General features: G+C 34.8%; 3 protein-coding genes and 1 pseudogene across 9 annotated transcripts in view; 2 read left to right on the top strand and 2 right to left on the bottom strand.

The window, feature by feature from the left end:
- Positions 1–545: 545 nt before the first annotated feature.
- Positions 546–1,525, top strand: LOC126630222 (uncharacterized). The gene is made up of 4 exons (XM_050300333.1): positions 546–601; positions 709–898; positions 1,009–1,251; positions 1,334–1,525. The coding sequence occupies exons 1-4, from the start codon at positions 546–548 to the stop codon at positions 1,523–1,525; spliced, it is 681 nt and encodes a 226-aa protein (XP_050156290.1).
- Positions 1,526–3,245: 1,720 nt separating this feature from the next.
- On the bottom strand, positions 3,246–8,631 carry LOC126628668 (uncharacterized; annotated as a pseudogene).
- A 1,244-nt stretch (positions 8,632–9,875) lies between these two features.
- Positions 9,876–13,328, bottom strand: LOC126628667 (protein IQ-DOMAIN 3-like). 3 transcript variants are annotated; one of them, XM_050298446.1, is made up of 6 exons: positions 13,025–13,328; positions 12,379–12,469; positions 11,930–12,286; positions 11,392–11,622; positions 11,091–11,210; positions 9,876–10,921 (listed from the first exon to the last, which is right to left on the bottom strand). In XM_050298446.1, the coding sequence occupies exons 2-6, from the start codon at positions 12,451–12,453 to the stop codon at positions 10,226–10,228; spliced, it is 1,479 nt and encodes a 492-aa protein (XP_050154403.1). In that variant the 5' UTR covers positions 12,454–12,469; positions 13,025–13,328; the 3' UTR covers positions 9,876–10,225. The 3 variants fall into 3 exon arrangements, with proteins under 3 accessions (XP_050154403.1, XP_050154402.1, XP_050154401.1); XM_050298445.1 differs by having other exon boundaries at positions 9,876–10,924; positions 11,930–12,283; positions 13,025–13,315; XM_050298444.1 differs by having other exon boundaries at positions 9,876–10,924; positions 13,025–13,308.
- A 4,187-nt stretch (positions 13,329–17,515) lies between these two features.
- LOC126628664 (protein REBELOTE-like) overlaps positions 17,516–20,478 on the top strand; it is a 27,578-nt gene continuing 24,615 nt past the window's right edge. The window contains exons 1-5 of one of the 5 annotated variants that reach the window (XM_050298438.1): positions 17,516–17,734; positions 18,071–18,134; positions 18,640–18,748; positions 18,850–18,892; positions 18,992–19,092. In XM_050298438.1, the coding sequence (XP_050154395.1) occupies positions 17,623–17,734; positions 18,071–18,134; positions 18,640–18,748; positions 18,850–18,892; positions 18,992–19,092 (429 nt within the window). In that variant the 5' untranslated portion in view covers positions 17,516–17,622. The remainder of the gene's footprint in view (positions 17,735–18,070; positions 18,135–18,639; positions 18,749–18,849; positions 18,893–18,991; positions 19,093–20,478) is intronic. The other 4 variants (XM_050298437.1, XM_050298440.1, XM_050298436.1 and 1 more) reach the window with 4 other exon arrangements.

Genomic DNA, 20,478 nt, shown 5'->3' with positions numbered 1-20,478 from the left:
GGAAAATGCTTGGAAAAATAGAAAACATATCACGTACGAAGAAGGAGACAATTCATCTACAGATTGACACCACTACTGAAGAAGAAGTTGGAGAACCAATGCAAATTGCAAAGAAAAAGGTGAAAAAAAAACAACCACTACAAAGGCAGAGGAAGAGGAAGACACAACCTAAAGAACAGAACAATTGTGAATCAAGGATGCAGAAGAAAAGATGCCAAACACTCCAACCACCAACAGCAATCAAGAGAAAGAAAAAGGAAAATGCCAAACCAGTTTCAGAATCAAACAAGCAACAAATTGAAGAAACAGATATTGAAGCTCTAAAAAGCAACAATGCTCTCAACAAGAATGATCTACAAGTCAAAAAGCAAACATTCAGCCAAAAAGCAGCAAAGCCAAAGACAAAAAACAGAAAGAAACTCTTGGGTGAAATTCCATCATTCAACCTGGATTTAAAAGATGAGCCTTCTTCACAACCGGATGACCTTCCAGCAACAAATCACATAGACAGCAGTGTGAATTGGACACAACTTCAAGTGTACAAGATGCTGAAACCAGATGATAGAAGAAGAATAACTCAATTCTGGTCAATAGACAGCAGGTAAGTAATACAAAACAAAACTCTTAACTGAAGTTTTTACACACTCCCATAACTTTATAAGCACTGACGAATTATTGTATAACTAATACTTTTGCACTGTCCTGCAGTGATGAATATTGGACGGCTGAAACTACAGATTTCAACTATTACAGAATAATGGTGTTGAAAGATGACCTGCACAGTTTGATTGCAAATGGACCTACATCAACTCAGATTGTTGATTCTTTCTGCTACATGAAAAGAGAAAAAGAGAACATCACGAAACAAAAGAACTTCTATGTCTCCACAACAATCTTTGTGAGCAAACAAAACAACTAATATTCTGAAAAAAATAATTTACATATACATATAAAAATTAGAACAATTAATCTGTAATTATGATGTTTGATGATTTTCATTTTCAACAGCACAACATCAATGAACAAAGCATTGAAACAACTCTGCAAAACAAGGAAAGGCTCTACAACCAATTGATGGACCAATATGGAATAGTATCAAAGATTTTCTTCCCATTATTTCATTACAACCATTTCTCCTTGGTAGTTTTGGACACAAAAAATGCAGAAATGATTCACTACAATTCTCTTCGACAAAGCACAACAGATGAAGATCTGGACTTTGATTGCTACTGGGAAAATGCAGAAATTGTGGTAAGCAAAAACGCACAACCAAAAACTCTGTCATATTTATAGAAAAACAATCATCTTATTATTACATTATAAATTTTTGCAGGGCCACTTTGTTCAATATTGGCTGGATAAAGCAAAAAAATCAACAAGCAATTCAAATGCTATGGATTCAACTCAAGCCACAACGAAGAAAATTAATTCCATCAAAAGTGACTTTGAATTCCAAGTCAAAGAAGACAGAACATGTGCACAACAGAAACCAACATCGTACGTTATAAAATTAAAAGCATTTTAGTTATATATATGTATAGCTTGTGCTTACTGCAGTTTCAGAAACAATATGAATAATTTGATACAGTTATAGAAATAGTTTGTACCACACATTTCATTTCATTTTAATACTCATAATCATTCCATGAATTTCTTTGTAAATCAGATTAGATTGCGGCTTATACATGATGAGCTTCATTGACCAACTATCAACTAACCAGAAGGTTCAAAGATGTATCAAAGATCATCAAGTAATGAAAGCAAGGAAACATATCCTCGTGGATTTGATGAACCATGATTTCAGCTGGACAAGGGAACAAGAAGCATATATCGAAATCTCACAACAACTCACAAGCATTGGACATTAGAATAAAAAATAAAAAATACGCATTATATGTAATTTTGATTCGGATGTACTTTTTAAGGTTCAAGATGAAAATCTGAGAGATGGTGGAAAGTATTGGTCTAAACTGAATCAATACTTACATGTTCAAGCTTACTTTTGCTATGATTTACAAATGTCATTGTCAAACATGTTTGACACAACTCTCTCTCTCTCTCTCTCTGTCTATATATATATATATATGTTTTATGACTTAATCTAAATTTTAATCTATTTTCATAAATAGTTCAGTTTGCTTAGTTAAAATGTGTGGGTTTCTAGTTCAGTTTGATAAATAGTTCAGTTACCTTTGAAAAAAAAGTGGTTTTCTAGTTCACTATCATAAATAATTCATTTTGATATATAGTTCAGTTTGCTTTGGTAACAAAGTGTGGTTTTCTACTTCACTTTCATAAGTAGTGTGGTTTTTTTTCATTTTCTCTTACCTAAAATGGAATATTAACTCAAAAACTTGTAAGCATCAACATCATCACCATTTAACCCAAAACTGCCCTCTGTTTTCCTAGTTCACTTTGATAAATAGTTCAGTTTGTTTTAGTAAAATAGTTCAGTTTGATAAATAGTTCACTTTGCTTTGGTAAAAAAGTGTGGTTTTCTAGTTCACTTTGATAAATAGTTCCGTTTATTTTGGTAAAATAGTGTGGTTTTGTAGTTCAGTTTGCTAAATAGTTCAGTTTGCTAAATGGTTCAGTTTGATAAATAGTTCAGTTTGCTAAATAGTTCAGTTTGATAAATAGTTCAGTTTGCTTTGGTAAAAAAGTGTGGTTTTCTACTTTAATGTTGATAAATAGTTGAGTTTGCTAAATGGTTCAGTTTGATAAATAGTTCAGTTTGCTAAATAGTTCAGTTTGATAAATAGTTCAGTTTGCTAAATGGTTCAGTTTGATAAATATTTCAGTTTGCTTTGGTAAAAAAGTGTGGTTTTCTAGTTCAGTTTGATAAATAGTTCAGTTTGCTTTCCTAAAAAAATGTGGTTTTCTAGTTCACTTAGATAAATAGTTCAGTTTGCTTTCATACAAAAGTGTGGTTTTCTAGTTCACTATCATCAATAATTCATTTTGATATATAGTTCAGTTTGCTTTGGTAACAAAGTGTGGTTTTCTACTTCACTTTCATAAGAAGTGTGGTTTTTTTTCATTTTCTCTTACCTAAAAAGGAATATTAACTAGATCAAGAATGAAAACCAACATACTTGCCTCCTACAAAAATGCAATACATAAACTTACATACAACCTACAAAACAGATATTGAAACCACAAAGCCATAAACATGGACATGTATTCACTGTTTATCAAACTCAACTATTTATCAAACTCAACCTACTGTTTCGTAAAACTGGAAATACTAAAACATTGAATTCATATTTATTACTCGAACATAATTCCAAATCAACAATTACATACTCCCAAACAACAATTGAAACAAAATAAAAAAAAAAATATCCAAAATGAAAATCTGGTACATATCACTAAAAACTCTCATCTCTCAAAACAAAAAAAGAAAAAAAATCAACCCTCTTGTATAACAACTTTACATGAAACCTTGTTATGTCCCGAACAACCACACCTACTACAAGTGACAGTCTTCTTACTCCCACTGATTTCCCCAGCAGATTTGATCCTAGTTTTCATAAGTAGTGTGGTTTTTTTTCATTTCCTCTTACCTAAAATGGAATATTAACTAGATCAAGAATGAAAACCAACATACTTGCCTCCTACAAAAATGCAATACACAAACTTACATACAACCTACAAAACAGATATTGAAACCACAAAGCCATAAACATAGACATGTATTCACTGTTTATCAAACTGAACTATTTATCAAACTCAACCTACTGTTTCGTAAAACTGGAAATACTAAAACATTGAATTCATATTTATTACTCGAACATAATTCCAAATCAACAATTACATATTCCCAAACACCAATTGAAACAAAATAAAAAAAATATCCAAAATGAAAATCTGGTACATATCACTAAAAACTCCCATCTCTCAAAACAAAAAAGAAAAAAAATCAACCCTCTTGTATAACAACTTTACATGAAACCTTGTTATGTCCCGAACAACCACACCTACTACAAGTGACAGTCTTCTTACTCCCACTGATTTCCCCAGCAGATTTGATCCTAGTTTTCTTTGGTCTTCCAGACGGAATCTTTGTAATTGGAGGCCTCACACCATTTATGATAGTATCAACATTCGGCTTTTCCAAATCTGAAAATGGATGCATGACAAATTGATATGTTTTCCGATAAAAGCTTGCTTTCCAGTAATCATCAACGTAATCAAAAACATCACGATTATCATGTTGCAACACCTGTAAAGCATGAGAACATGGGAAACAATTATGCTGCCATTGCACACAAGAACATGTCCTATCATCCAGACAAACAACAAACCGATTCCACTCTGTCCTAACTTCAAAAACATCCGCATCAGAACGACTAATCCTCCAATGCATGCCCTCCTTCAACATCAACTTCATCTCATTTTCTTTCTTTGGACACAAAATCGTATGAATATTCTGACCAAATATTCTTTTCTCAGCCATACTACCCATCAACCGAACTCTAATGTCTTCAAGAAGATCCATAAGTGGCATACAACGACTATTCGACACCATGGCGTTAAAAGATTCTGAAAGTGCATTGCTCATCGATCCCCATCTCTTACCAGGAAAATGGGCAATAGCATAGTTCTCTTTTGGCAAATCACACAAAAAATTCTTCACATGCCCTTGCCCATTATCCTTGAATTCAGCCATGCAATCATCAAAATCAGATGGCGTACATGCGTACGCACAATTTGCCAACAGATTCATCATTTTCTTCTTTAGTCCTTCACCAGCAGCCTTTGGAAATAAAGTACTCACATTCTGTTTCAAATGAACAATACAAAATGAATGTGGGCACTCGGGAAAGAATTCTCGAATGCTCTTCAAAATACCATCATGTCTATCCGACATAAATGTAATCACCCTCCCTTGAGGCCTCAATATACCAGATAATATTGCCAAGAACCATCTCCAATTTGCTATCGTTTCTGAATCAACAATAGCATAAGCAACCTCAAAAATCTTTGCACAGCAAAAGTGAAAATGCACTGTCAAATGTCAACTACTTCTGAAACTGTAATTGAACTATTTAGTATACTTTGTTTGAACTACTTCTGCAACCTTTTTACTTTATTTGAACATAAAATCAAAGACCAATGCACCAAAAAAATAAAAAAAAAATAAAAACAGATACAGTCAAAGTATCACCTATTTATGAGACTGATTGAACTATTTCTTAAACTGTTCTTCAACTAGTTCTGGATATGTTTCTTTTGCACAGTAAGAAAACAGAAACAAATAATATCCAATATAAAAGTCTAAAATTATTAACTCACCATCGTTACCATTTTTTGCACAGCAAGACAGAAGTGTTCCCTTGTATTTGCTCTTGATAAAAGTACCATCAATGAATAACATCGGGCAACAAAACATGAAACCTTTTATCCATGCATCATAAGCAATAAACAAACGAAGAAATCTATTGCTCTCCGGTACAACTTCAAGCTCAAAAACAGATCCAGAATTGCTTGAACGAGCAGATTCAACATACCAAGGCAAGAACTTGTAAGCATCAACATCATCACCATTTAACTCAAAAACTGCCCTCTGTTTGCCAAAATAGGCAGTAGAATAATCGATATCTAATCCATAAAACTGTTTTAAATTTGAAATGATCTCCTTCGGTTTAATAAGAGGATTTGATTGAACCTTATCTTTGATGAGAGAAGCAACAAACTGTCGGCCAACAACTTTGTTTTTCTTCTTTCGAATCATACCCTTGCATGTATGCAGATTATGCAACTTCCGAATAACAAAAAAGTTATTAATATCACACTTGGATGCATACACACGCCAAAGACAGCCATCAGATTCCTTCCTAGAACACTCCGCACTAATGCGATTCTTATCATTCTTCAAATACTTCAAATCAAAACCACATTCAACAGAAAACTTCTTCAACTTATCTCGGAAATCAACACAACCTCCCCTAAAGACTTGCCCCTCAGATTCTATGTAATTGTCCCATTCACATGACATATAATTGTGCACACCGTATGAACCATACTTTCCTAAATGATCATTTTCACTAGAAACAATCATAGAGTCTAATGTACGGCAAGAAGAAGATGTGCTTTCCGAAGGTAGTTGAACTATGGAACCATCACATTTGTCTATAACCAATATTTCTACAATCGATTTCCCAACAACATCAAGAACCATCAGCATGTTTAGAACATCGGCATCACAATCTAACACGCAATTAGGATTTTCATTCAAACCATATCGCAACTCAAAACAACCAGCTCTCAAACCCTTAAACCTAGAACAAAGATCAATGCAAATCTGATTGAAGGTAGAAGATGATGAAATAGAACTAACGACGCATAAACCACCATATGTAAACCGAGCTAGTTTACCATTCTCCATAACTGTTTATTAATAAACAACAACTGTTTATTAATCGGTTGCAAATCTAAATTCAAATCTTTGTAAAACAAATCAGTTCCTAATAATTAAACAATATGCATATAAAATGAAAAAAATAACACTATTCATAAAACACAACAATCACAAAACAACAAAAAAAACAAAAAGTAAACTGAAATATCCACTGTTTCGTAAAAAAAGAACACTATTTCTGAAAAATGTTAAAAACATAAAATGTGATGAACACCTATTAGTTAAACAATATACATATAAAGTGAACAAAATTACACTAGTTATAAAACACAAGAATCACAAAAACAAAAAATAAACTGAAATACACACTGTTTCATAAAAAAAGAACACTATTTCTGAAAAAATGTTAACAACATCAAATGTGCATAACACGAATTAATTCATAATAAATTTATGAAAAAGAAAAAGAAAATCAAGATGACCAACATACAATATAAACAAACTGTGGTTTTCTAGTTAACTTTGATAAGTAGTTCAGTTTGTTTTGGTAAAAAAGTGCGGTTTTCTACTTCAGTTTGATAAATAGTTCAGTTAGTTCATTTTGCTTTGGTAAAAAAGTGTGGTTTTCTAGTTCAGTTTGATAAATAGTTCAGTTTGATTTGGTAAAAAAGTGTGGTTTTCTAGTTCACTTTGATAAATAGTTCAGTTTGTTTTGGTAAAAAGGTGTGGTTTTCTACTTCAATATGATAAATAGTTCAGTTTGCTAAATGGTTCAGTTTGATAAATAGTTCAGTTTGCTACATGGTTCAGTTTGATAAATAGTTCAGTTTGATAAATAGTTCAGTTTGCTTTGGTAAAAAGGTGTGGTTTTCTAGTCACTTTGATAAATAGTTCAGTTTATTTTGGTAAAATAGTGTGGTTTTGTAGTTCAGTTTGCTAAATGGTTCAGTTTGATAAATAGTTCAGTTTGCTTTGGTAAAAAAGTGTGGTTTTCTAGTTCACTTTGATAAATAGTTCAGTTTAATGAACACCTATTAGTTAAACAATATACATATAAAGTGAACGAAATTACACTAGTTATAAAACACAAGAATCACAAAAACAAAAAATAAACTGAAATACACACTGTTTCATAAAAAAAGAACACTATTTCTGAAAAAATGTTAACAACATCAAATGTGCATAACACGAATTAATTCATAATAAATTTCTGAAAAAGAAAACAAAATCAAGATGACCAACATACAATATAAACAAAACAAAAAAAAAATAAAAACTTACCTGATATTCTTCGAAATAAGAAACTCCTAACTGAAAATTTCACAAACCGGAATCAATCTGCTAATCTGAAAACAAATCAACAACAATATATAAGTCAAATAAAAAGCTAAGCATAATTCATGCAAAAAAGAATTCAAAATCGAATTCCAATTCAAAAAAAAAAAAAAAAAAAAAAACAAACAAACAAATCAAAACTTACCTGAGATTCTTCGAAACTCCTAACTGAAAAGTTCACAAACCGAATCAATCTGATAATCTGAAAATAAATCAACAACAATATATAAAGTCAAATAAAAGCGAAGCATATTACATACAAAAACAAATTCAAAATCGAATTCGAATTAAACAAAAAATCGAATTCAAAATCGAATACAAAACTGCAAAAAACAATGTCGATTACCTCCAAACGAAAATCTATCCAAATATGAAAGACGATCACTCCAGTTAAAATATTCAAGCACAACGAACAACACCGATGTTTATTCCGGAACAAATGTCGATTACCTCCAAACGAAAATCTATCCAAATATGAAAGACGATGACAACGATTCAAGAGAATCTCAAAATATGCAACCACTGCGAATCTGTTCTGAAACAAATGTTTATTTCGGAAAAATTGAACAACGGCGATCACGATTTCAAAATGCTCTCAACATTCGTCGGCAAGCATTACTCAAACCACTCAACCAGATTCATAAAAAGTTGAAAATCCCACTGAAACTGATCGGCAAAAATTTAAATTCAATTAGTTTATACGTTCGGCTGACCCCAAACCGAGTAATCTAACAGAATAGTTAAATTAGGTTAACCACATCCGTTAGGGGTAAAATTGACAAACTATAATATTATTTAGTCTAGACTATTGTATTTGGGCTGATATAATAATGGGCTTTGTACTAACCATTAAATAAACTTTCAATATGGTTTTTGGTTAAAAATTAAACTTTTCAAGCCCTTTTGGTTAGTTTTCCTTTTTAATAAACTATCCTAAAATTCTAATTGAATACACCTTGAATTTCAGAGAATCGTTTAAAACCCTGATTGAATACCCCTAAATTCATTAAAAGAATTAAAATCTCTCAAAATTCCAATTGAATGCACCCCTAAAAATTTCTAATTAGAAGCACTTTTGACTATTATAAAACACTTTTCCTCGAGAAATCCCAAATATGCTTATAATCACTACACATATAACTTCGAAATAAGTTTTCAACAAACACGCAACTTTGAAATAATTACCCACATACTACATGAGTTTATTCAATTGGAAATTTGAGGAATTTTAATTCTTTTAATAAATTTAGGGGTATTCAATTAAAATTTTCAGTGATTCTCTAAAATTCAACATGTATTAAATTAGGAATTTTGAACAGAGTATTAAAATGCTTAGGAATCAGGGTGTATTCAATTAGAATTTTTTTTGTAATGTATTTTAAGCATCCACAATTGAATTAAAATTTTATTGGAATCTCTACAAATCAATTAAACTCTACAAAAATCCATTAAAATCTCTTAAATTCCCAATTGAATACATCCCCTACATTTCAAGGTATAAAATCTTGAATGGACAGAAATATTCTCTTGGTCATCAAAACATGACTCCTTGATTGGGTATTAAAATCACATATTAGTAATGCTTTCCAATGGTAAAAATAAGTCTAGGAGTTTTTTTACGGTAATGGGATTGTTAGATGTTTGAGGAGAGGGAAAGTAGTGAGGATCGAACCTCAGAATGCATAACATAATTACTTTCCGTTACTACAGTAGAGCGCTCCATATGGAAAAATGCAAGTTTAGGATTCGATTAGCAAAAAGTGCTAGAATGATTGTGGAAGAGTTGAATGCGTTTTTTAACAAATAAAAAACATGGGGCATGCTTCCACAAAAGACAAGCAAGGAGAATAAATTCCTTGCATGGATAATAACTGAAATTTGGAAACCCACCTCTCTCTAATGAAAAAGGTTGAGGGCTCAACGGGATGGGCCATTCACCGTCGTTGATTCTAAAGTGTGTACTTCAAACCCGCCATGCTACACAACAGTTCTTACCGAAGTTTTTCTCCGAAAAAGAAGCCTTGAGGAGGTAAAAGCTCCAAACCGATGAGATTGATGGTTGTGTTGATGAATCTTAGAGGAGTAACAAAAAGAAAAGAGCAAAGAAAACACTATCCATACCACTGAAAAATCAAGCCAGTGATGAGTCAAAAGATATCAACAAACTACAGCAATCTGCACACAACAAAAGAAACCATATTTCTGTTACCATGAACAAACATTCAACCCCCACAAACCAATCCTCCTATGCTACAACATTATAAATAACAATCCGGAAACACAACAACACAAAGGTTTGAGAAGAAGAAAAAAAAATGTTGACATTAATCGTGAAGACAACTGAAACAGACACGAAAATCACAAACCCGTCAGATTTTTCCTCTCTTCTCTTCCTCCTCCACCCTCTAACAAAGCCCTGGCCAATCTTTTATTCAATCTTCTTCACGTCAACGACATCTACCTAAGTTACATGCTTAAGCTTGCTTTTATTTTACATGCACTCTCTCACACAAGACTGATCACTAGCTACCTGCTGCCTTTCCTCTCGTGCACTGGAGGGCCTTTAATGGAGCTAGAATCAACCCTAGGAGGACCGGAGTGCCTCCTTGGTCCAGCCGGTGATGCAGAGAATGACAGCCGCTTCTTTGCAGACGTCACTGATCCCATCTCTGATGGTGTCCCGTTCTTCTCTGACTGGTTTGAGCTTGGGGTTGCCAACCTCGACCTGGCCTTTGTTGATTTCGTGGGTGTCATGTAACTTGGAACTGAAGGCGAGCTTGCAAGGCTCTCATCATCTCTGACAGAGGATCCTGCGATGCTATGCCTCCTATTGAAGCGCTCTGACTGGATGCTGAGTGTGCTCCTGGAGTCCTCGTCTCCACCCCAGCCATTTCCTCTTGGGGTTCTCCCGGTTACTGATGCTGACGATGGTGCCCTGGAGAAAGGAGTTGAAGGGGATTGGCGACTGGCAGGCCTGCTTGATCTTAGGGCAGTAGGGGTCCTAGGAGAAGGCTTATCGCGAAGAGCATAAGCTTTGGTGATTTCCCCCACTGGCATGGAGGCACGGCTTGCTGCACTCCTCATGGAGGCCCGGTCATTGAAGTCTGCTGTACTTCGGCTCTCCCACGGCCTTGCAGCCATCCATCTCTCTAACCAACTCCAACCCCAGCGGGGATTGCTGGGATCCATAAAGGTCGGGTGTGCAGATTTCGAAGAGTTCATCTTCTGTCGAAGAGATTTATTGGGTCAGTTTAAGGTAGATGTTTAATTCAATATATTAAAAAGAATAAGGAGGTTCATCACAGCAGAATCTCAAATCAGAATTCAAAAATCACCATCGATAGGCTTCCTGTAATCCTGTAAAAATAATCAAAACGGAAAAGTATGCTACCTGGTGAGAGAATGAATAAGCCAACGCCCTTTCTCGTCTCATAGCAGCCTCTTGTTTCATTTGTAGCTTTGCCTCGACCTGTTCCTTGGATTGAATGCTATCATCCCAATCTTCTCCCATCTATCACAATAAGTTTAGCATATCACAAAATCAAAGACGCCTGAAATAAATATAAAACTAGAGGCCGAAACAAATTGATGAACTCAAGGAACAGAAGATGGAAGCAAAACATGAACGGGCATGATTGTACAGGAGTGCTCATAGACAACTCATACAAACATAAAATATTGGGGGAACTTACAGAATCTTTTTTGATTTTCTCAAGCTCCTTCTCTTGTTTCTGTTGGAGCTGTCTCTGAAAAGCCTGATTCTCCTCGGACATTCTAATCCTCCTTGCACGAATCTCAGACTGCACACGAGCAAGAGTCTGCATGCATCTTAACGTTGTAGTTGCTTGCCGTTTAACAGATAGGCCTTGTAGCAATGATTTCAACCTCACCAACCCCCTCAAAGCTCGTAACGCCCTTCTGGCCTGAAAATCACATTCAACGTCCCCTTATAAGATGGCTGCTGACCTTGATCAATGCAGGCATTAATTCAAAAAAATCAGATCTTTCTCACAAGAGGCAAGTCAGTTAACACGAGGCCTATTCAATAGAATGCCAAATCCCTCGTCTTGTTCAAGTTGAACAACCAACCGAAAGTTCAACTGATTCGATATAACTAGGCATACCATCCTCTAGTACTTCTTTTACATATTATCACAAATCATACATCTTATTTCCATAAGTACATAAACCAAATAGGACTAGAGAACAATATAGCCAAATAAAACATACCATGTGCCCTCGGAATGCAGTCTGAATCTTGATAGCTGCAACCTCCTGCATCGACTTTCCAGGGTAACGGGGCATGGGCACAGCTGTGAGGCGAACAACCTCCGCGGCAGCCTGAGCAGCAGCCACAGCTGCCTCTGCAGCCGCGGCAGTGGCAAGTGCCACAGAGTAAACATGTTTGTTCTGTGCATTCTCAGCCTCAGCTAATTTGACATCTTCTTTGGGAGGCGGGGGAGGAGGAGGAGGAGGGGCGGGGGTGGGGGCGGAGGCAGGGATAATAAATGCGGTTTCTGCCCAGGAAGATACCGCATCCTCATTCTTGTACTTCCCAAACCATCTCTTCTTTGACTTGTGAGTCTTCTGGCATGAAAGAACAATCGTTTCGATTAGAAACTCGTATTAATTTTCGATACAACCACGATGTAAGATCAAAGTAAACCAATTAAACAAACCTGGTCTTTCTTTTCCTTTGGATCAGGGGTGAGGGCTTTCTTCAATGCAGAAAACCAACTCCCTTTCCTCCCCATTTTCTAGCAAAGCATGCTGCCAAAAGCAAACAAACAGATTTATGAAATTTTAGAGACATACAATACAATGAACACGAAAAGGTCGAAAAGTTATGAAATTTCTCAAATGCATAAATTCAAAGGAACAGTGGACAAGGAAAGTTGGAACTTGAAAGTCAAAGTTCAACCCTCAAGATTCTGACTTTTTGGTAGGAAATCTATGTCTTAATGCGCAGAGATCTAATTAAACACGCACTAAACACAATTGATAACTTCCTAAACCTAATTACAAAGAGCAAACAACGGACAATAAAAAACAAAAAAGCTGCCAACCCAACAAAGAAAGGTGCAAACTTTCGGTTATCCATTAATGCAAACAATAAATGGTCCAAAACCCAGATTGCAAAACTGCAAGATTTTCAAAACTTCCACAGAACCCAGATAAAAAATCCTACTAGCAGCAACTTAGAGAGAGAAAGATGAGAGAGAGAGTGTGTGTGACAAAATGACAGAGCCCACAAGTTAATTTTAGGACAAATGCATGAGAAAAACACAGGCAAAAACCAAAACAAAAAGGACACACTTTCAGTACCTCTGCTCGAAAATTCCCAGATCTCTGTGAATTTCGGGAACTCCCTCTCCCCTGAAAAAAGAAAAAAAACAGAAAATACCCAAAGGAGTATATGAATGTGGAGTGGGAGAGAGAGAGAGAGAGAGAGAGAGAGAGAGAGAGAGAGAAGGGGGAGGAGAGAGAGGGGGGACCAGATAATTTGGTGAGGAAAGCTTCAACGTTCGGAAAAACAGAACAAGTTGCAGAGGAGCAGAGGGAATGGAGGAGGGGTTAATTCGGAGGGGCCTACAGATATTGGGGTTTCTATTTTAGTAAGAAACAAAAAGCAACATTAGACAACAAACAACAACCTCGCTGTCTTTTGTCCCTTCTTCCCTTGTTTTACTTTTTCAAACTGCACCCCTTAGCAGCTAATTTTTGAGGATTTTTTCTGGATACAACCTTCGTTCTTATCTGCTGCAACATGAACCACAGCGACTTCCTCTGCTTCCTCCAAACACGGCATGCCTCACAGATTTAACTAAATTGTGATTATTTGTTAATTTCGTAGATAAAAGATGAAGGGTTGCTCTTTTTACAAGCAAACGATACGATTCGACCCAAAAAAGGACACAAATTAATCACAATTTTTGAGCTGATATGCAAGTTAGTGGGAGGTAATGATAGCAATTTGGTATAAGATTTGTGTATCTTGCATATCAAGTTTAAAATTTTCTTCGATTGTGCAAAATGTAAAGGTTCGTTTGAAAATGTTTTTAAAATGACTGAAAGTATTTTTGGTAAAAGTGTTTTTAGATTTGAACGTCACTTGAAGTGCTTCTTGCAAGAAGCATCAATTATAGCTTCTTCCGAGAAATACTAAGTGATTTACCCAGGTTTACTTGTATTTTTACTAACGATTAGTTAAAAAAATATTTTCTTCAAAAGCGCTTATACTCATTTTAAAAGTACTTCCAAATAAGCTTAAATGTTAATTTGGTTGGATGCAGTGATTTCATATTCAAGAATCAGGTTGACATTAGAAGGTAAAATTGTTTATTTAAAAGATTCAAATCCATGTATGCTAAGATTTGGACAATAAACAAATTAAGAAAGCAAATGGATTCAAATTATTCTTTGCATATAGTCATTTTAAATCCAATTAAAATTACTACTTCTAGTTATTCCAAATACATTAAACTTAATATTTTCAAGTTTATTCCTCTTTCCAAATCCAAATCATTTCTTCCAAATTCTTGTGTTCCGATGATCATTTCCATATTTAAACGTTGTTGCGGAGCTACAGAATGGTCACTGTCATCAATTTACTTCCTCTATTAACAATTCTTGCCTCACCGATATGTAAAGGTAATGAGAAAATAGATCGACGTCAACTTTTTGATCGTTCAAACTCTAAAACGATATAATCTCATGGTTATACAGCCTTTGTCTTTAATCATAAATCTCGACTCTCAACTAATTCAATATACTCAGCTTTTTGATTGTCCAAACTCTGAAAATTGACTTGTCTAAAAAATTACGAGGTCAGTTTAAAGATTTTTTTTAATCTAAGTAATTAACATTAATGACTTCTTCTTATAACAAAGGAAGGTCACTTTCTGAAACTTACATATGTATGATAGTTTATACAAAAAACAAGAAACAAAGAAATAAAAACAAAAAATAGCTGCATATAACAGTGCCGGAAAAACCCTAGCAGTTGTGCCCTACAATATCCGTTTTAGGTTATAGTTTTTGTACAAAGAGTTGGTCCCATTAGCCAATAAAATATGCAAATGCCAACAACTAATTAGTATAGAAAAATGTCCCTGCAACTTGTGACTTGGTGAGGTGAGGCCACCACTGCACAGAATTTTAAGAGATGAGTGCATCATTTGGTGGCAACATTGATGGTGTCACATGCCAATTGCCTCATTTGCACGTGAGCCTTATTAAATTATTTACAGCCTTGTAAGTTGTAGCTCGGATGAGGGAGAACAACTTGTATGATACATGTATATTGTTACAATAACATTTAATAAGGATATGTGTAAGTTTTTGTTTACATGTATTTGATTCAATGACGCTAAATGGCACGTTATAGTGTTTCATAACACTGAATAATGCGTGACGATGTACTCGTACCATGCAAATTGTTTTACTACATAGGAAAAAGGAATGCTAGCCTATAGAAATTGTATATAATGCCTTCACATATTCTTCTCCTTGTGGGTCACACGAACAGTATCCAGCTTGTATATAAAAAAGGTAGTGTTATCTACACACCTATTTTAACTTCACATACTTCTTTTAATTTTTGGTCATTGGATCAAAAGAATTGAAGAATATTAATGGCCAAAAGTTACCAATAGTGTGTGGAAGATAAAAATAAGTGTGTAAATAATACTATCCTATAAAAATTGATTCTTGATCCATTCTAGGTTCCGAGTTTTTGTTTATGTGTGATTAAGAGCGTTTATTTATGTATTAAGATTTTTTATTTAAGCGACTAAAAGCATTTAGACATGCATAGATATTTTGTGTTTTGTTGTAGCCGCATCAAAATTTTGTAGTTAGTTTCGCTTCATCTTCCTTAATATCAATTTGTATTAAAAAGTTGGGAATAAATGTTGAAAAACATGTTTGAGTAATGAGTTTAATCTTTATCCTTGTCAATTATCGAAGTCTGAATTTGGAGTGCACGTTGAGTGTTCTTCACTCCGCTCGAGTGCTGGACATGAAGTCATGCTAATCACTTATGACTTTGTGATACTTTAATTTAATTGATGGATTTAGTTGGAGCTTTCAAGTTGATAACTAACTACCACATTTGTCAAATATCCTAGTCAAATTCTTGATCAACTCACAACTTTTTTTAATTTCTTAGTGCAATGACGTGGTGTGCAAATCATATGCCAGTAAAGGTTGGAAAATTGAGTTTGTGTTCAATTATATAGCATCAAATTCTAACGATGACTGGTAAATTATTGAATTGGTGAATTTGATTCTTACAATATACAATAGTCAAACTCAAGATATCTGATTCTTAACTTGAGTAGCATTTTCTACGCGTATACGACAAGTTAAATATTTGAAACAAAAAGAACATCTATTGTTCACTCATATGTTGGAAAGTGGTTAATTCCATAATCCAATTCAGCTCCTTGTCGTTGCAAATTATTTTTATTTTTTTTATATTCTTTTTGGGGTACACTGGAAATAGCATTTCAAGGCAAAAGCCAACAAAGTACACCACCAAAGCAAATATACACAAAAATTCAATTACATGATAAGCACAAAGTGAAATATATGGACCCTAAACATCCTTTGAAGGCCAAAAGCAAAAAATACACGAAAACAAAAAACCTAACCACCTGCTACCACCGACGCCGCCAGAACAGTGCCTCCCAACCACCGCTAGCCAACATCCCCAACAGCTACTAGTAATCAACTCCCAAGAAGTGAAGAAAAGGGAGAGAGGATCCTCGTCATATTCTCTTTGTGAGGATCCTAGGAATCCTTTTGTTCATCATATATCGTGCGACCAGTTTTCATCAGATATTATTTATATTCAACTTTAAATTAAAAAATTTATAATTATTTTTTACTACATGATATAAGATGAACATATATAATTTGAGGATTTCCCCAATCTTTACAAAAAAAGATCCGGCGGATCTTATTCAAAGAAAAGGGAGATGCCTCGATGGGGTTGGTTAATTAATTATATTAATTAATTGAGAAGATCAGACGTCACTCCACAATTTTCATCGTTACTTTTGGAGTGCTTTGTGAAGTCCATTTATGAGGGAGGTATTTTAGACAGGTAGAAATTGTCTTTTACTAACCAGTATATGCCCTTAAAATTATGATGACACTATATGCCATCTAGTTTATTTAATTCCTGCAATTTTTAGAGATTCGATTCCAAAATTTACACAGAACTTATACTATTTTTTATTTCACATGTGTTAGTACACGAAAAATCAAGAATAAAAAAAATTCCAACACTCGAGTTTTTTAAATGAAGGAAAACTAAAATCAGAATATTTTTAAGGCTTATTTTTAGCTACGCTTCTTAAAACTCGATTTTGATCCCACTTTGTTCCCTAAAACTCAAAAGTCAACATTCTACTATTTGAAACTCAAAATCCGTTTTACATTTCCATGTTTTGCTATTTCTATAAAAAACTGTCAAATATGCTGGTGTGGATTAAAAATACATTTCATAATAGAGAATTATTATTGACACTAAAAAAATTTCATTTTTCACTAAACTTTCTTCATTTAGAAATAAAGATACATTAAGGAGTATAAAATGAGATTTTTGAAGTACTGATAACAGTTTAGAATAAATAAAATAATATGTCAATCCACCCAAAGGGAAACAATCTTAAGCTGGGCCCATATTTTGTTGGGCGAGTTTAAAGCAGGCCTGAGTCCAAAGTGTAAACCTTTTTAACGGGCCGGTCTCAGACTTTCAGCCCAACACAACGCTGTCGTTTGCGGTTGAGGGGGGAAGCCGAAATCAGGTCAAACGAAGGGAAGCTCGTACCCTGCGACTGTTTGAGGCTTGAGGCGCCTAAGCAAATAATACAAAGCAGCTTCCTTCCTCCATTGCAGAAGAGAAGTGAGCAGCCATGGGAAAGCTGGGGAAGAAGGCGAGGAAGTTCTCGAAGAAGAATCTTCAGTCCGTTCTCAGAAAAAACCGCAAGTTGAATTCCAAGTTCAACAAAAGGAGAACTTCCAAGAGTATGCTCTCTCTCTCTCTCTCTCTCTCTCTCTGTTCTGCAAACCCGGTCGGCTTACGGATTGAAAGTTTGAAACTTGGGTTGAGTAGAAAAGCATTAGAACTTGCATCTTTTGGTGTGGTCTTACTTGGGTTGTTACATTTTGTTTAGAATTTCTGTATTTTTACGTGGGATATGGTCTGTGTAAATGTGAAAGCTTTGGTTTTTGAATGCATGGAGTTTTGGTTTTGTTGAATTTGGTGGGTTTTAGTTATATTATGTGTTTTCGCTTTATTTGGAGATTGTTTCTTGCTTCTCTGATTTCTGTTGGGGAAAAATGTTAATTCAATTGTTGCAGAAGGTGGGAAAGAAGATAGTGGTAAAGAACAGAAAAAGGACGCAGTGGAGTTGTCTAATGCAAGGTACAAAGAAGGACATTTTTTCGCATTTCGTGATCTTGAACATATAATTTTCGAATGCCATTTAGATAGTACTTGTATCTTTTACTCTTTTTTTTGGTTTTAAATTTCCACCATTTAGTAGTTTCCGTTAATGGAGGATAGAGTTTTGGAGACTAAGTTTTCCAGAAGAATAATATATGTCAGATATTGATTTTATGTTTTGATGAAGGCTTCAATCTAACATTCTAACCCAAGTGTCAGAAAAGTTTTTTTCCTTTAAGATAGCATTTCCTGAAGAAGAAGAAAAACTAAGGAAATGTCTCCCATGTAACGTTTTACATGTCAAAAAAGCTTCATGATATTTTGCATCCAGAAAACTTTCCTGTTGAACTGTTTTCCATTGACACAAATGGAGCCAATGCGTTTTTAAGTTTCACTATGTACTTTCATTTTGTAGTTTACTTTAACTGCATAATAATGTTATACCATCATTACGGACGCACTAATTTCAAAAAATTGTTTTCAGAAATACTGAAGGAATCTACATAGAAGACACTCCTCTTGATGCGATATTCAGTGAAGATGAGAATGATGTGTTTGGAGATGATTCAGACAGTGATGGGTATCTTTCTGAGGTATTGAAATTACATTTTTTTTCTGGGAACTCTTCTTAACTTCAGTCACTTTGCTGGGAACTTTTGGATTGAATTTTTATTTTCTTTCAATGTTTGATTAGGACTCAAGTGATCTGCATTTTGAAACTGAGAATTCTCAAGAAGGTGAGGTCATAATTCCATCTGTTTATTTTGTATCATTCCGATATTAATTTTGCTTCTCTTCTCCTCTCCCCTTTACATTTTTATGACCTTTATATGCAGGAAATTTTGGCAATAGTGGTAGTGATTTATCTGTGCAGAACAGGGAAATTCAACTTGAACTTGCGAAGAAAATGAAAAAATTAGACAAATTGAAGGAAAAGGTAATGGTCATGGTTATTACTTGAAAGTACATGTTCTTAAGAAGATTGTTTCTTTTACCAGTTACCACCCCATTCTGCTCATCCTACCGACTATCTTTCTCCACCTCCCATCCGATCGTTTCTTTTTCTTTTTAATGATCATGTTTGCTTGGAAAATTTTCAGGACCCAGATTTTTCTAACTTTCTCGAAAACTATCATAAGCGGTCTGAACAGTTCAGAAACAAAAAGGCAAGTAATATCTATTGTGGCATTTAGCTTCAGTTTTTGAGTTTTGTTTGGAGCAGTACATTTGTCTGCAGTTTTATATTGCAAACCTAATTTCCGTCTGTAATCTGGGTCAGCTGTTTGATGTCCCTTCTTTCTCCCAATTATGCATCTACAGTATGCTGATGAGGATGAGATGAGCGAGGATGATATGCAGCCAGAGAATGTTGATGGTGTTAACACTCACGCTAGCAAGTTGTTGACCAGCTCTGCCATTGATTCATTGTGTCAACTAGTCAAAGAGCATCAAAGTGTGCCTGCGCTTACTAGTCTATTAAATGGGTACCGTGCTGCATGCCACTATGGAGCTGAAACAACCAGTGTCTTTAATGCTGATTCTTGTCATGGAATTCAGAACAGTGAAACCTTTTGCAAGATATTGATGTTCATGCTTAATGAGGCTGATAATGTATTTAGGGGGCTACTGGGCATATCAAGCTCCAATCCCAAGAAAGAGAAGAGTTTGGACTTGAGCAAGAATTCAAAATGGAATACTCTTAAGCCACTGATAAAATCGTATTTGAGGAGTACCCTTTTACTACTGAATGAGGTTAATGATTCTGAGATATTGGCCTTCTCCTTATCATGGATCAGAGCTTCTATGATATTTTTTATTGCTTTCCCTTCGTTGCTCCGCAGACTTATCAAGGTATATCTAAATGAATGAAAAAAATAGTTCAAACTTAACACACACACACACACACATGTGCTTTATACATTGTCGTGCTTGTTATATAGGTCATGCAACTCATGCTTAACACTTCCAATTGAAACTGCAGATTGCTGTTCATCTGTGGGCAACAGGGAAAGGGACTATATCATCTCTATCCTTTCTCATCATACGCGATGTGGCATCTGTGTTTCGCTCTGATTGTTTTGACACCTGCTTTATTAACACATATAAATCATTTATTGGTCATTGCCAATTTATGGAGCCTGTTATATTTCAACACGTACAGTTTCTAAGGAACTCCTTTGTTGAGCTATGCTCTGTGGATCTGCAGAAAGCATCTAGTAAAGCAATGGTGTCCATCAAACAACTTTCTAAAATACTGAAGCAGGGTCTGCTGACAAAGAAGAAGGTGTTGCCACTAACTCAATCCTATTGGCGCTTGTTTAAT

The sequence above is a fragment of the Malus sylvestris genome, chromosome 7, assembly GCF_916048215.2.
Source record: "Malus sylvestris chromosome 7, drMalSylv7.2, whole genome shotgun sequence".
In the NCBI taxonomy this organism is placed as follows: Eukaryota; Viridiplantae; Streptophyta; class Magnoliopsida; order Rosales; family Rosaceae; genus Malus; species Malus sylvestris.
The sequence above is the reverse complement of the archived record's forward strand: the minus strand, read 5'-3'. Positions and strand labels throughout refer to the sequence as shown.

Bases quoted from the DNA above. Each gene is read 5' to 3' on its own strand.
- LOC126628667 (XM_050298444.1), bottom strand. From the start codon at position 12,453: ATGGGGAGGAAAGGGAGTTGGTTTTCTGCATTGAAGAAAGCCCTCACC. The intron at 12,287-12,378 runs GTTTGTTTAATT...CTTTCATGCCAG, and splicing joins CAAAGGAAAAGAAAGACCAG to AAGACTCACAAGTCAAAGAA. The intron at 10,925-11,090 runs GTAGCATACTTT...TCTCTTCGACAG, and splicing joins CTTATTCATTCTCTCACCAG to AAGATGAACTCTTCGAAATC.
- LOC126630222 (XM_050300333.1), top strand. From the start codon at position 546: ATGCTGAAACCAGATGATAGAAGAAGAATAACTCAATTCTGGTCAATA. The intron at 602-708 runs GTAAGTAATACA...ACTGTCCTGCAG, and splicing joins TTCTGGTCAATAGACAGCAG to TGATGAATATTGGACGGCTG. The intron at 899-1,008 runs GTGAGCAAACAA...CATTTTCAACAG, and splicing joins ATGTCTCCACAACAATCTTT to CACAACATCAATGAACAAAG.